At 43.3% G+C, this 12,622-nt stretch overlaps 1 protein-coding gene across 3 annotated transcripts in view; it reads right to left on the reverse strand.

The window, feature by feature from the left end:
- TMCO3 (transmembrane and coiled-coil domains 3) overlaps positions 1-11,561 on the reverse strand; it is a 36,269-nt gene extending 24,708 nt beyond the window's left edge. For all 3 annotated transcript variants that reach the window (XM_082487926.1, XM_082487928.1, XM_082487927.1), the window contains exons 1-4: positions 11,433-11,561; positions 11,022-11,121; positions 8,160-8,702; positions 2,609-2,788 (exon numbers count right to left, since the gene is read on the reverse strand). In XM_082487926.1, coding sequence (XP_082344052.1) covers positions 2,609-2,788; positions 8,160-8,606 — 627 coding nt within the window. In that variant the 5' untranslated portion in view covers positions 8,607-8,702; positions 11,022-11,121; positions 11,433-11,561. The remainder of the gene's footprint in view (positions 1-2,608; positions 2,789-8,159; positions 8,703-11,021; positions 11,122-11,432) is intronic.
- Positions 11,562-12,622: the final 1,061 nt, after the last annotated feature.

The raw sequence follows: 12,622 nt of genomic DNA on the forward strand, positions 1-12,622 counted from the left end.
AACAGCATTTTTAGCTGTTGGAGTGAGAGGTTGATGACCATTTTCTTTTTATGCATTATGAAAGTTGCCTTTTCACCTCTTTTTTTTTTTTTTTTTCCCCACCAAAAGCCTGTCTTTTTGTATATATTTTGTCTTTACTTCCCTAAGCTCCCCACTTACCGGGCTATTTTGCATTCCAGAATGAGGTGTCCATTGCCAAGTCTAAGAGACCAAACCATGTTTTCACGCTTTCAGCTGATGGGAGAAAGCAGGAGCTGCTGCATGCCACGTACATGCAAACTATTCTCACAGTACTGGAGCAAAGAAGAAAGGCTTCCCTACAGTCAGCAAACACGAAGAACTGTTTCTAATCAGAATAGTCAATAAGTGCCCAATCCTACTGTCTTTCTGTCATCTTTGCTGCTGACCCCCTCTCCCACACCCTCGTTGTTATACCAGGGATACTAAAAGAGAGCTTAGAGCTTACTGTTAAATGTTGGCTCTGCAATATAAAACATACTTTACACTGACTTTCACACTGGAATTATTTCACTGTTCAGTGCAGTGTCCCCATCTTGCAAATGACTATTACTTTGCCTAAAAAATGAAACGCTAGTAAGCCAACATCTGTTCAAGTATCTTATTGGGAATTTAATGTTATGACATCAGCAACAGTGTTCACTAAGCAAAATTATCTTATAAAATATATCAGCAGTGAAGCATGTACTTTGAAGCTCTGGAACTCCAAATTCATATAGAGTTTGTTATGTGTTCCTTTGTACTTGGTAGCTTGTGTGTCTGGAATCTAACCAAACTTCTCTGCATCAGAATAAAAACTGTATCAAAGATCATATAAAAGCAATGCAATTGGATAAACACAGTCCTCATCTCGTGGAGTTCAGTCTCGCTCCGAAACAATATTAGGAAAAAAGGGAAGATGTTTATAAGATTAGAACAAATATGAATAACAACCTGGTTTTTTTTTCTGTGTAACATAAAAATCATAAATTGTGTGGATCTTATGGTGCATTTTCACTTTTACAAAAGAAAAGGGAACTGACAAAAGACAGACTATGCTAGAAGAGCAAGAGTAGATGGTACAGGTTCAGACGAGCTTTTAAATACTAATAAATTTGAGAACATAATGAAAGAAAACAGTTCTTTTCAGGATTTTATTTCCTAAAGCAACAATTTCTGAAAGCAGGTTCTATATAACAGAATACAATGCGCAAATACTTTTGTCTTGCATTAAGGGGTTAGCTCAGATATTTTTTTTTTTCATTTTTACCTACTACACTTCTCTATTTGATCATATTTTAACAGATGCTTTTATATCTTTATCAGATTACTGATCATTCTATTTGAGCTTCTTTGTTCTAATGTTCGGGTGTTCTAGCTTAAGAGAAAGCACACTCGATGTTTCTTGCAAAGCTGGAGATTGCAATCCAGGGTGCATTTCATGATCCTTTTTCTTTCATGAATAGAGATACAAGCAGAAAACCAAAAGAGAGACACTGGAGAAAAAAGATGGGTTGGCATGTTGCCAATTAACAGGTGTAGCAGAAGAAACCTCATTCCTGGTCTCTTTAAAACGTGCCGTCATTCCCCAGTGGAACAGAAGAGGGCACTCCAGCTAGCTCGTCCCTTCCCCGCTGTTGGTCCTGGCTAGGTAGGATTCCCGCTGGCTACAATTGCTGCGATCTGGCATATACAAAACAAAAAGATGCTTTCACTTTCTCTCGAGACAAGTACAGCTACAAAAAATGGTCTGGCTCCCTACTACAGAGCAACTGCTTTTCCTCCTCAGCAGAATTCAAGAACTATGCTTGTCTCAGAAGTCAACCTGTGCATCAACAAAAGCCTTTTAAGAGCAAAGGCCAAAAAATTTTGCAACCCACGTTTATGCAAACGGGATCAATTTAGAGACTCAGCCTCTGAGGACAGCACAATGGGACACTAGAATAAACTGATGTACTCCCAGCTCCAAACACACACAGCCTTACCTGGAGGATACTGTCCATCATGCAACACAGAAATGATGAACAATGCAAATAGGCCAAAGGTACAAAAAGCAGAGGAAGTCAGAAGTGGAAGAAAGCAACACCACAAACACATTTCAGGTCCTTACCTTGAATAATATATCTTTTCCCAGACTCTGAAAACTAACTGCAAGGATTCTTGTTTTCCCATAACTTTCTCAACAAAATGAAAAAGAAAAAAGCGGAGACTACGCTTAACGTGGTAACCCCATAGCCTGCAAAGTCTAAACCACCACCACTGAGATGTTGTGATTCTCATGGGCTGTATCAGTGAGATGGACTATACTTGTCAGTGTTAAAGTGGCAGCTGCAGGGAGGACTGGCAAATCAAAAACACAGAAATCACTAGCAAAAAGCAGTAATTATTCCTGTTTGCTCACTCCTAACAAGCAATCATTCTACCACTAAATACTTTCTGCTGTTGAAAAGGATGCAAGGACAAATGTAAAGCCAAAAGCTTTTTTTTTTTTAAAGTAGTCACTAAAATCCTAACCACTATTTAACACAGGAGAAACACCCCTACAGTGCTCATATCAACTAAAAAAATAAATGCACACCAATTAAAAGACTGAGTCTAAAACATCACTTACAGATTTGTTGTCATCAAAGGCATGCTCTTCTATTTCCTCTTCCAGTCTATCAGCTGCCTTCCTGACATCTTCTAGTATTTCATCAAGCATCGACAGGCTTTTGTTTTGATGCTGTATGTTCTTAAGGGCTTCAACCTGATGTTTTTCTGCTGCTAAGAGTTCAACATATTCCATTTCTTCCTGTTGAATTTTACAACACACAGATAAAGTGCTGGCCAGGCCTTCAAGCAGAAAAACATTTGACATAAATGTACACTTCTTTTGACACAAAACATCTTACAAGTAGAACTGCAAAAGCAATATAGACTTTATAATGGTATTTGAAGATTGCTTTCTCTTGTGCCAATTTTCATCAGGGGAAGTGAGCAAGAAAAACAACAACCAAACAAAATATCCACCAATTGCCTTTTCTAATCCATTAAACAGCAGAGCTGGCCCAAGGTTATGATCCAGAAAATACAAGAAAGGAATTACTTTGAGGAACTCTAGGAAACATTTCAGAGACAAGTAAAGTTTAGGGCTCAGTGCTTTAGCAGGGAAGCAGAATAACCTTGAAAGCACAGCTTTACTAGCTACAACAAACAAACAAATTGGAAGGAAAACACAATGAATCTTAATTTTATAAGCCATTTTATAAACATGGGAAGAGGTCTGTTTATGGTTTTCAAAACTTATAACAACTGTGGAAATAGCTACAAAAAAATAAAAGCAGTTGGGAGCGAGTACAGATGAGCAATCAAGCACTCCGGCTGAGGTTCCTGCTCACGTTTCCCAAGAAGCATTGTTCCTATCAGAAGTAAAATACTTGACTTTGTCCATCTTTTCAGTTTGGGCCTCTTATGAACTTGCACTAATGACTTCTGAAATCCATTTCTAGGCTTCAGAAGTAAGAAAAGAAAAAATGCTGATGTGGTTTGATATGGTGTAAAAATATTTCAGTAGCTTCCCTGATAAAGTTATGATGTTTTGTTCCTCTTTGGATGTTTCAGGTTCAAAAAGAAAACTGAAAAAGTAAGTTTATTTACTGATCAAGACTGGACTTAACACTGCACCTTCTAAATAGTTACCAAGACATACCAAACATAATGCTTTGTGTACTGATAGAGTATAATTCAACATTTTTTGGAAAAAAGATAAGATGCTTCACTTTACATCCCTACATTCTTTTAAAGATGCACTGGTTGAGAGAGAGGACAATTATGAATGAGGACACATATACAATGGCAGGCTTCTTACTTTCAGTTAGATTCAGGATGCTGAGAATATTTAGATGAGAGAGACCCTACACCTGTTCTTTAAGAGAGCCTATATAATTACGAAGGGAAAAAACAGACGGGCAAAAAGTATAAGCAATCTCTAGGTCAGACTGAATTCCCAGAAAACACAAGTTTCTGTCTCCGTTTTAGATACCCTGCCATATCCGGTTAGAAATCAGACATCAGAATATAAGTCTCCCTTAGGTTGCATGTTTTATCTGCCTACCGCACGCAGGTATCTTGGATATTCCCAGCATCTAAAATGGTCCTAAACTCCTCTGTTTAAGTAACTGGAGTGTCCCCTCCCTCCACACGTTTGCGGATGGACGTTTTTCCCCTTGAAACCTGCAAGAACATGCATATAATTTAATCAATTCTTTGATGCCAAGATGAGAGTATGTTCAGTACAGCCTCTAACTGTAGCTTAACCCCTTTTAAAATCCTCACAGTCAGATGAATACTTCTGGTTGTGATGAAACCACAGACATTCTGGCTCTTGTCTGTTGGTGTTTAGAATTACCATAGTTACACTGGCATGATGAAAATTACCCAGTGCCCAAAATAACTGGAGTTGGGAAAAACGTAACTATTAATGTGTTTGGCCCCATGTCAACTGCTTTAGTTCTTATGCAACATGTAAGCAAGAGACACAGTCACTCTCATACAGCCGTAAGGAAAAACATTTCCTATCTGTTGTTCTCTGCTAGCAGACATTGCTTGGAAGATGTAAAAAACAGCCCCCATATGAGCTGGAGATTCTTTCCTCAGTCACCAACAACTTAGAACGTGAGACAGAATTGATAAGGGTCAGATTATTTCCTCTCAAAAATGGAACAGGTTTTGGGTGGAGGGAGCCAATCAGTCCTTTCTGTGGGCTAAGACCAACTGGCTGAACAGTTAGAAGTAAACTGCAGAAAAATAAGGCTTTAATTTGCAAGAAGTTAAGCTTCTCTGAATAGCAAGGTAAAAGAGCTTTGAAAAAATCTTGAGTTTAGCTCTAAGTTCGTTAATTAATGAAGACAAAGGTTTTTGTAGTCTATTAAAGTGGCATCTCTGTTTTCACCCACAGACCAGTGTCACGGCAGCAGAGTGGGACAATCACAGAGAATGGTGTTGGTGGAAAGGACAAGCTCTCAAACAGCCTGCTACATGTTAAGCAGAAGTGCATCACAGTACCAACACTGCTCTGCAACTCACACTGGGATTGGAGACACCTCATCACAAATTACATACCAAATAATCTTTTAAGCAAGGTATTACAGATAAGGATTGTGCTGCACTGAACAAGAGACTGGAACGCCCAGAAACACACGAGCAAAATGAAGTAAGATTAAGTAAGACTTCGGGGCAATACTGGTTAAAAACGCAGCATTGCTGTTGCTCTCTCCTGTTTAATCATACCAAAAAAAAGTACATTGAGAGGAGGATGCATCTTTGCACTACTTGTGAGTTATTTTTTCCATCGCTATCGGAACAGTAGGTGCCCAAAAAATTAGAAGCTGATCACAAGTAGGTAAGGCTTTGTTCCTTTTTCCTGAACCTCCACGCAGGTCCCTGGAGCAAAGGAAGGCAGGAACTACCTTCAGCGCTTCTTCCTTCCTCCCCCCCACCATAAATGATTCCACTATACCTTTTTCCAGCACCAGAACCAGCAAGAAATGCATGACATGCATACAATATCCCAACACTAAAGACTTCCAAATACTTCAACTCAATAGAAATAAAAGAAGGGAAGAGTCCACCACCCTCTACAGTCATTTGTATTTCCCATTCAATAACTGTTTAAAAAATGGAAAGGATGCCTTCTAAGTACACCAATGTCCTGGTTTGAGTAATGCAGGATTAATTTCTCTTTCAGTAATTTTACTTTTCAGTAAGGTCCCTTCTAATGCTAGGGAAAACCGCACTTTTAGAAGACTAGTGTCTGAATTTGTGAAAATACTTACTTTATAGCCAGCTATGGTATGTGGGTTTCAAGGTCTCAGTATTTTTGAGCTCACCAGCTACGGGGACGAGGAAGAACAAGACCCGGGCACTTGACCCAAGCTGGCCAACAGGATTATTTCATACCATGAACATTCAATACAAATTTGAAAGTTTGCTGAGGAGTTTTCTCTTCCATAACGGCTGCCATCCTGAGCACTTCTGGCCCCATGCGGGACCCCTGAGGCCTTCCCTTCCTCCCGAAGCTGTCGCATTCGCAGTGTCCAACATTTGCTGTCCGCTGCTGGGAGTGCACAGCTTCCTACTCATAGAATCGGCTGAGTATAAACCTTGTATATTTTATATTGGCATCAGGATCAATATTGGTTCTTTCATATTATTAACATTAATTATTTAGTCTTATTCTATTAAATCTGTTTATATTTCAACCCCTGGGTTTCCCTTGTATTTTCCCAATTCCCCTTCTCAGATGGGGAGAGGTCATCGGGTGATAGAATAATTGTCTAAATGACAATAAACTGTTACGGATTCTTCAAATCATAACAACCAACAAAATAATGATTACAGTAAAATGAAACTGGAACAAAATTGGACCTCATGTGTGTCTTCTGAAGTAAGAACAAGTCCAAAAAAACTGTATCCTATATAATTTTCACCTTTTTGGCATGCGTTATCTTCTGTTTTACTTTACATAACAATTATAAGGTTAGAACAACAAATATTCTATTTAAATAATCATGCGCATGACATAAGAAGGAAGGGTGTAAAAGACTGCTTGTTCAAGTAAATATCCTGATACGATAATACGAAGAAGGCCTAACACAATCCACTCCTGCAGAAGTAAAGTTTTGACAGGACACACACCTAAAACATCATTATACACACAGGCCTCCTTTTATGAGAAAAATGAGGAAGTACCATTCTCGAGTTCAAGGATAGATTAGTTCAGTATTTTACAGTAATGTTGCCAAGAATTAGGAAAATGAGAAAGAAGATTCTGGACAGCTTCACTGCTGCTATTTTAAGAGCTCTGAGAAAAAAAAGGTGGAAAATCAAGTAATTTTCATGACAATTGCTATCCTTCCTATGCAGCAGAGGCTGGCACTACCATTAAGTGGCAATATCAAAGTCATATTGAGCACTTCATTGGAATACACCTAGATCCAAGCTACTCCCTATCCAAATTTGTCATAATTCAGTCTTTGTTTTCACTTGCACAGACCACTCCAGTCTCCCAAGTCTGCATCGCAACTTCCACATCCATCAGCCTTTCTTGCTGCAATTCACTGCACACCATTCTTGCATACAATCTCTTGCCATCTTCACCTGTTAAGGTCTGCACATCTCTTATACAAATGACCTTTAGAGATTGTTCCAGCTCAGATGCTATATCCCAATTACTCTTATTTTCCTTCTTTTACTCCCTTGCGCAAGGGCAGCCTCTTCTTTTAGAAGATAGAAAACAAAGAAAATGTGTAATATATTCCTCCAGTGGCTGAAGGGTAGAGCAAGGAAAAGAACAATTTAAATACCAAATCAATTAAATGATATTTTCTCTCAACGGGAGACTTTCAGTACGCAGTCTGAGCACTACCAAGTCCAGTAGACAATGGCAGCTTGTGCATACCCTAACAGGTCTGCATTGACATGGGAACTCAAATTTTCCATGAAGTACTTGTGCTCAACTGTTACTCATCTGTGGTTTTCTTGGTAAAGTTATCTCAGCCAGCTCTTTCCTTAAAGCACTGTTTTTCAAACCTGCACTTCTTAGGCTAGGAGTACTATACTGAGATTAAAAATCTAGCAATCTCTACTGAGATTAAAAATCTAGCAATCTCACACATTTGCATGTCCATTTTACCCACTTCTATACAAATATGAAAATAAAAGGCAAGAAGTAATTCTGTTTAAATCGTAGATTTTGGTTGAGCAATTCTCATTTAAAGTAGAAAAAAAAGTTAGTATTTTGCCAATTTATGTCATTAGGTCCACTCTGATTATTATTAGGTCCACACTGATTTATCTAGCACAACTATGCTATGTGCACTGCCTCACTTCTTGTATTCCTTTCCCCGTAACATAATATTTGCCATAGGTCTTATGATTATGCTTTGCTTTGTTTTGAAATAAGAACTACTGACTGCTAGTAAGTTTTAAGCTCTACACCAGAATTACTTCTAATTTTACTAATGAGAACAAATACTTTGTTCAAAATCCATTTTAAACAGCAAAACATTGCAAGTTTTATGTAGATACACTTTTTTATTGAAACAAATTGAAACCGTGCCATAATAAAATTAAAAACACAAGTAGAATATTAATACTCTAGTAATAAACATGGGGGAACTAACCTTAATTGCAGCTTCTCTCAAGGCTTCTAGTCTCTGTCTGCTGCTTTCTTTCATATTTACCACATCTTTGTAATCACCCTGTAGAGCTCTCTGGAGGCCGTGGATTGCTTGAAAGACTGAATTTTCACTCTCATTTAGCTCCTTTTGGAAGATTTCAAAGGTATGCACCTGAAAAAGTTTCTCTTCATCTGACAGTCCTGCATCCTTCTCAACTGCTCTTATAGCATTTTTTAGTTTGTTGAGAACAACGTTCTTTTGGCGAAGAAGACCAGATAGTTTTCTGCAGCTCTCCAATACCCACTGCTTTCTCTGAGCAATAACAGCTCCTTTCCCACGGTGCAGCTTTATTGCATGCTTTACTACATCTTCATGTTCTGCAGGATTTGCTAACTGGCCACAAGGCAGTGAAACCAACGTCCATAGGGAAATAAATCCAGTCGCCTTCATTCTTCACTTTATATTGCTGTTGGGAGAAACTGATAATCCACAATTGCTCAAAGCTTTCTGCTACATGGTTTCTGCATCTCCAGTACGCATACCATGCTGCAAGACAGTACCAAACAGTTATCAAATATGATAATGTTGAGGCAATAGGTCAAACAAATGTAGAAAACAAACCTAAGACGGCATCCTACACTATGATCTTTAGCAGAATGTAGATGGTGTCCTTCAGTCAACAGTTATCTAAAGCAAGAAACAGCCCAAGGTCATTGATACATTTTTGTTTTCCCCTTGACTATTTTCTAGATATCATATTGTTTTAAAAACACTGAATGGAAAGCTTAGTCATTTCACATGGTAGTCATCTGTACTTCTTACCCAAGGGAAAAGCCATTAAAAATATTAAGCCACAATGCCATAGGCTGTACTTCAACCTCGCACCAGAACTTATTATTCTTATCTATCAATCAACTTCTTGTATTTTTTCAAACATATCCTAAAAAATTTGCATCATAATCATTTGTTATTTATACAGCCTCAGAAGGATTAACACACTTAACTATACAAAACATAATGAAAAAAAGCTAAACTGAAACAGATTGCACTATAAATCATACTTGCAAAAGAAACATTTCTGCAGTAAAGAAATAACAGCAAAACTTCCTGGACTTCTGACCACTACTAGTTTGTATCAAAGATCTTCACCTGAAAGGTTGCACAGCCTTGAGGCACTTTACTTCAAAGCTAATTATTGATCCTCATTATTTTAAAATAGAGTTATAAGAACGCTAAAAGCAAAATCAATTCATTCATAAGTTCATTTCCCAGAAGCTACTTGAAGATCTATATTTAAACTGCTGTATTTGCTTTTAACACCAAACAGGATAGAATTTCAAAACCAAGAACTACAGGAAAATACTGACATTACTGTAAAATAACAAAAAAAAAACCAAAAAAACAAAAAAACACAAGAAAAACCCCACACCACAAAGCTATACATAGCAATGTATAAATGTACGTACAGAACAAACATACATCCCTGAAGCATGGCATTCTAAAAACGCACAACACACACTACATGTTAGCAGATCATCAGTAGAGCAGGTATTTGCTTAAAACTTTAGGTGCAATCTTGATCTCTGGGCCAATGGCCTTAATCAGGAACCAACATACAGACACAGTCATCCGGAAGCAGTCTCCACTAGAGAGAATCATCTTTCCCTACAATGCAGTAGCAGTCGCATCACAAGTATCCAAGCCAGCCATCATCGATATACAGAATGGGGAGGGAAGATGGCAAGTACAGCCATGCACTACCTTTGTTTTTAAAAAGCCCTCCCATCTCTGTTTCAGAAAGAATTGAGAAAACCTGTCTGTGGGTTGGTTTATTTCTTTTCAATGCATGAAATACAAGCCAAAGTATTTAGCTATCACTAGTTGACTATGGGCTAGGGTTTAACAACATGAAGAGCTAAGACATTTAAAATTAAGAACTGAAAGTGTAAATTAAGTAGCAAAAGCACATCTACAGCACTCTAATGTCAATAAAATAATAAAGTAGAAATATTTCTGAAATCTTATAAAGCTATGGGGTTTGCTATTTTTAAGAGATCGGGCACCTCACCACCTGGCAAAATTCTAGGGTGATATTTAAGGAAATATTTCTTCATGCATACAAAGTAATACTCTTCCTGTCTAACACGGTTGCAGGAGAGATTTTGCTGAAGATACTACAACCTATTCCTGTAAGAAAGCGGGAGAAGAAAACACCTAGTGTATATTCAAGCTTCTGTTTGCAGGGAGGCGAGTAAAAGACTCTACTGCATGTCTTAGGTAGAATGTAACTACATAACTAAAATCTGAGCAGAGATTTATACTCATAAGTTTTGCCCATTGTTGCACTGTGTAAACTTACCGCCGTGATGCAGGCACAGTATAGCTTGCTTTCATAACAGTGATTTTTCCTTGGCTAGCAAAAACTATTTAGAAAAGTGCCACCTGGGGCAGCGCTCACAAGCTCTTAAGGGAATAATGACCTCATATAAAAATACACGATGTGCTTCAGAGTGCAAATAAAGAGGAAAAAAAACCCCAAACATAACCACTCCTCTCCATGCACCAGCAAGCACCAAATTAGAAGATACTCCTGTCGTTTGGAGTCCTTTCAAGCACAGCTTGTTTCCTGATGGACTGCAGCTCCGTCTTCCCATTTTTTTTCTTCCCCTTCCTGACCACGCAAAGGATTTCGCCAAGCCCGCATTAGCCCCTGCCTTCAACGCCAGCCCCGACCTTCCTTTCCAAAACCCCTTGCGGGTCCTTCCCCGCCTGCCAGCCTGCCGCCACCCCACCAAGTTTTCTGCATCCGAGCTCCTTCCCCGGACCCGCCGTCGGGGGTTCCCTCTGCCCCGGGCACGTACCTACCTGAGGGCGAAGGCAGCCGGAGGGAGGGCAGCTCCCTGCGCCGCCCGCCGCCGCTCTCCGCCGGCCGGCTGCCAGGCAGCGCTTGCCGGTACCCTCTTCCCTAGGGAAGGAGAGCGGGGGAGAACAGAGAAAGATCAGGAGAGCGCGGCTGCGGCCAACCCCTTTCCCGCCCCCTCATGGCGGATGAGGGAAGGAGGGAGGGGGAGAGGCGGCCGCCCCGCAGCCCTCCCGGCGAGCGGCACTCAACTTTCCGTCCCCGCCGGCGGTAGGGCCAAACTCGCCGCCGTCTCCTCGCAGCCCTCACACCCCCTTCACCCACCTCAGAGCGGCGGCTGGCCCGGCCGCCGAGGGGAAGGAGACGGGAGGCAGCCGCCGGCCCCGGGCGCTGCTTCTTCCCTCCGCCCCGCTCACCTGAGGAAGGGAGGGAGGGCGGCAGCGGCCAGGGGGAGCGCGGGAAGGACAGGATCGCAACGCGGCGGGCGGTGAGGTAAGGCGGGGGGCGGGCGGCGGCCGCTGATAGAAGGCGCCGAGGAGCCCCGACCTTGCCGACGGCCGCCCCCCAACACCCGCGCCGGTGCGGCACCTTTAAGCGCAGAGTCAGATGGGATCTGTGGTCCGAGCGCCGTCTGATGGGAAACGTAACGGCGGGTTCTCCCCCTCCCCCCAACACGCACTCCCCGCCGGCCCCGCCGCTCTGCGCGGCGCACGCCGGGAGACGTAGTCGCCGCCGGGCTCGGCCCGGCTCCGGCGGCAGGCGCCGTCGCCGCTCTATCGCGCCCCAGCCCCGTGGCTGCCGCTTGCTCCCCGCGGGCGGCGGTGCAGGGAGGGAGGGCAGCGGGGCCCCGCCAGCACTGTGGGCGCCCCCCACCTCCGCTCCGCCTTCGCGCCCGGTGCCGCAGACGCGGCCGGCGATAGGCGGTGACGGGCGGGCCGGGGCGCGCCTGCGCGGGAGGCGGCGCCGGGCGGGTGAAGTTGGTCGAAGCGCCGGTGATAAAATGGTAGGTTGTTGGAGCCGGGAGGAGGGAGGCGGAGAAATTGGGGGGAGGGAGACACGACACCGGTAACGGGAACCCCCAACAGCCTCCAACCACTCGGAGCAGCAAGCCGAGCCCCCCAGCTTCCCGCCGCTGCCTTCCCTCAGCACCGGCTCCCTCTCCCCTGCCCCGGGGGGAGGGGAGGACGGCGCCGGGGCCCGCGCGGGACAGGGGGTGAGGAGGGGCGAGGGATGCGGGGAGAGACAGGGACACCCACACCGTGCGGAACCGGCCTCCCTTCGCCGGGGCCGGTGAGCGGGGGAAGGTCACCGGGGGCGGCGGGGAGGAAGGGGGAAGGGGGGGGGGAGCGGGCGGGCGGCGCCGCCGCGGGTATTTCGAGCGGCGGCAGCCGGCGCGGCGCGTACCTTTGCCTTTTTTGGGCTTGGGGCTGGCGGGGCAGGTTGCCGGAGCCCCGTTGTCCCTCGCTCCCGCCGCCTTCCGATACCGGGCGGGGGCCCTGTCGCCCGACACCCACGGCCCCGGCCCCGGCTCCGGGAGGCGGCAGGTGCAGCGGCGGCCCAGGCGGGGTCGGTGGGGAAAGGTGCAGGCCGAGCTCCCCCCCCGCCC

Source organism: Vanellus vanellus (assembly GCF_965231255.1).
Source record: "Vanellus vanellus genome assembly, chromosome: 1".
Lineage (NCBI taxonomy): Eukaryota > Metazoa > Chordata > Aves > Charadriiformes > Charadriidae > Vanellus > Vanellus vanellus.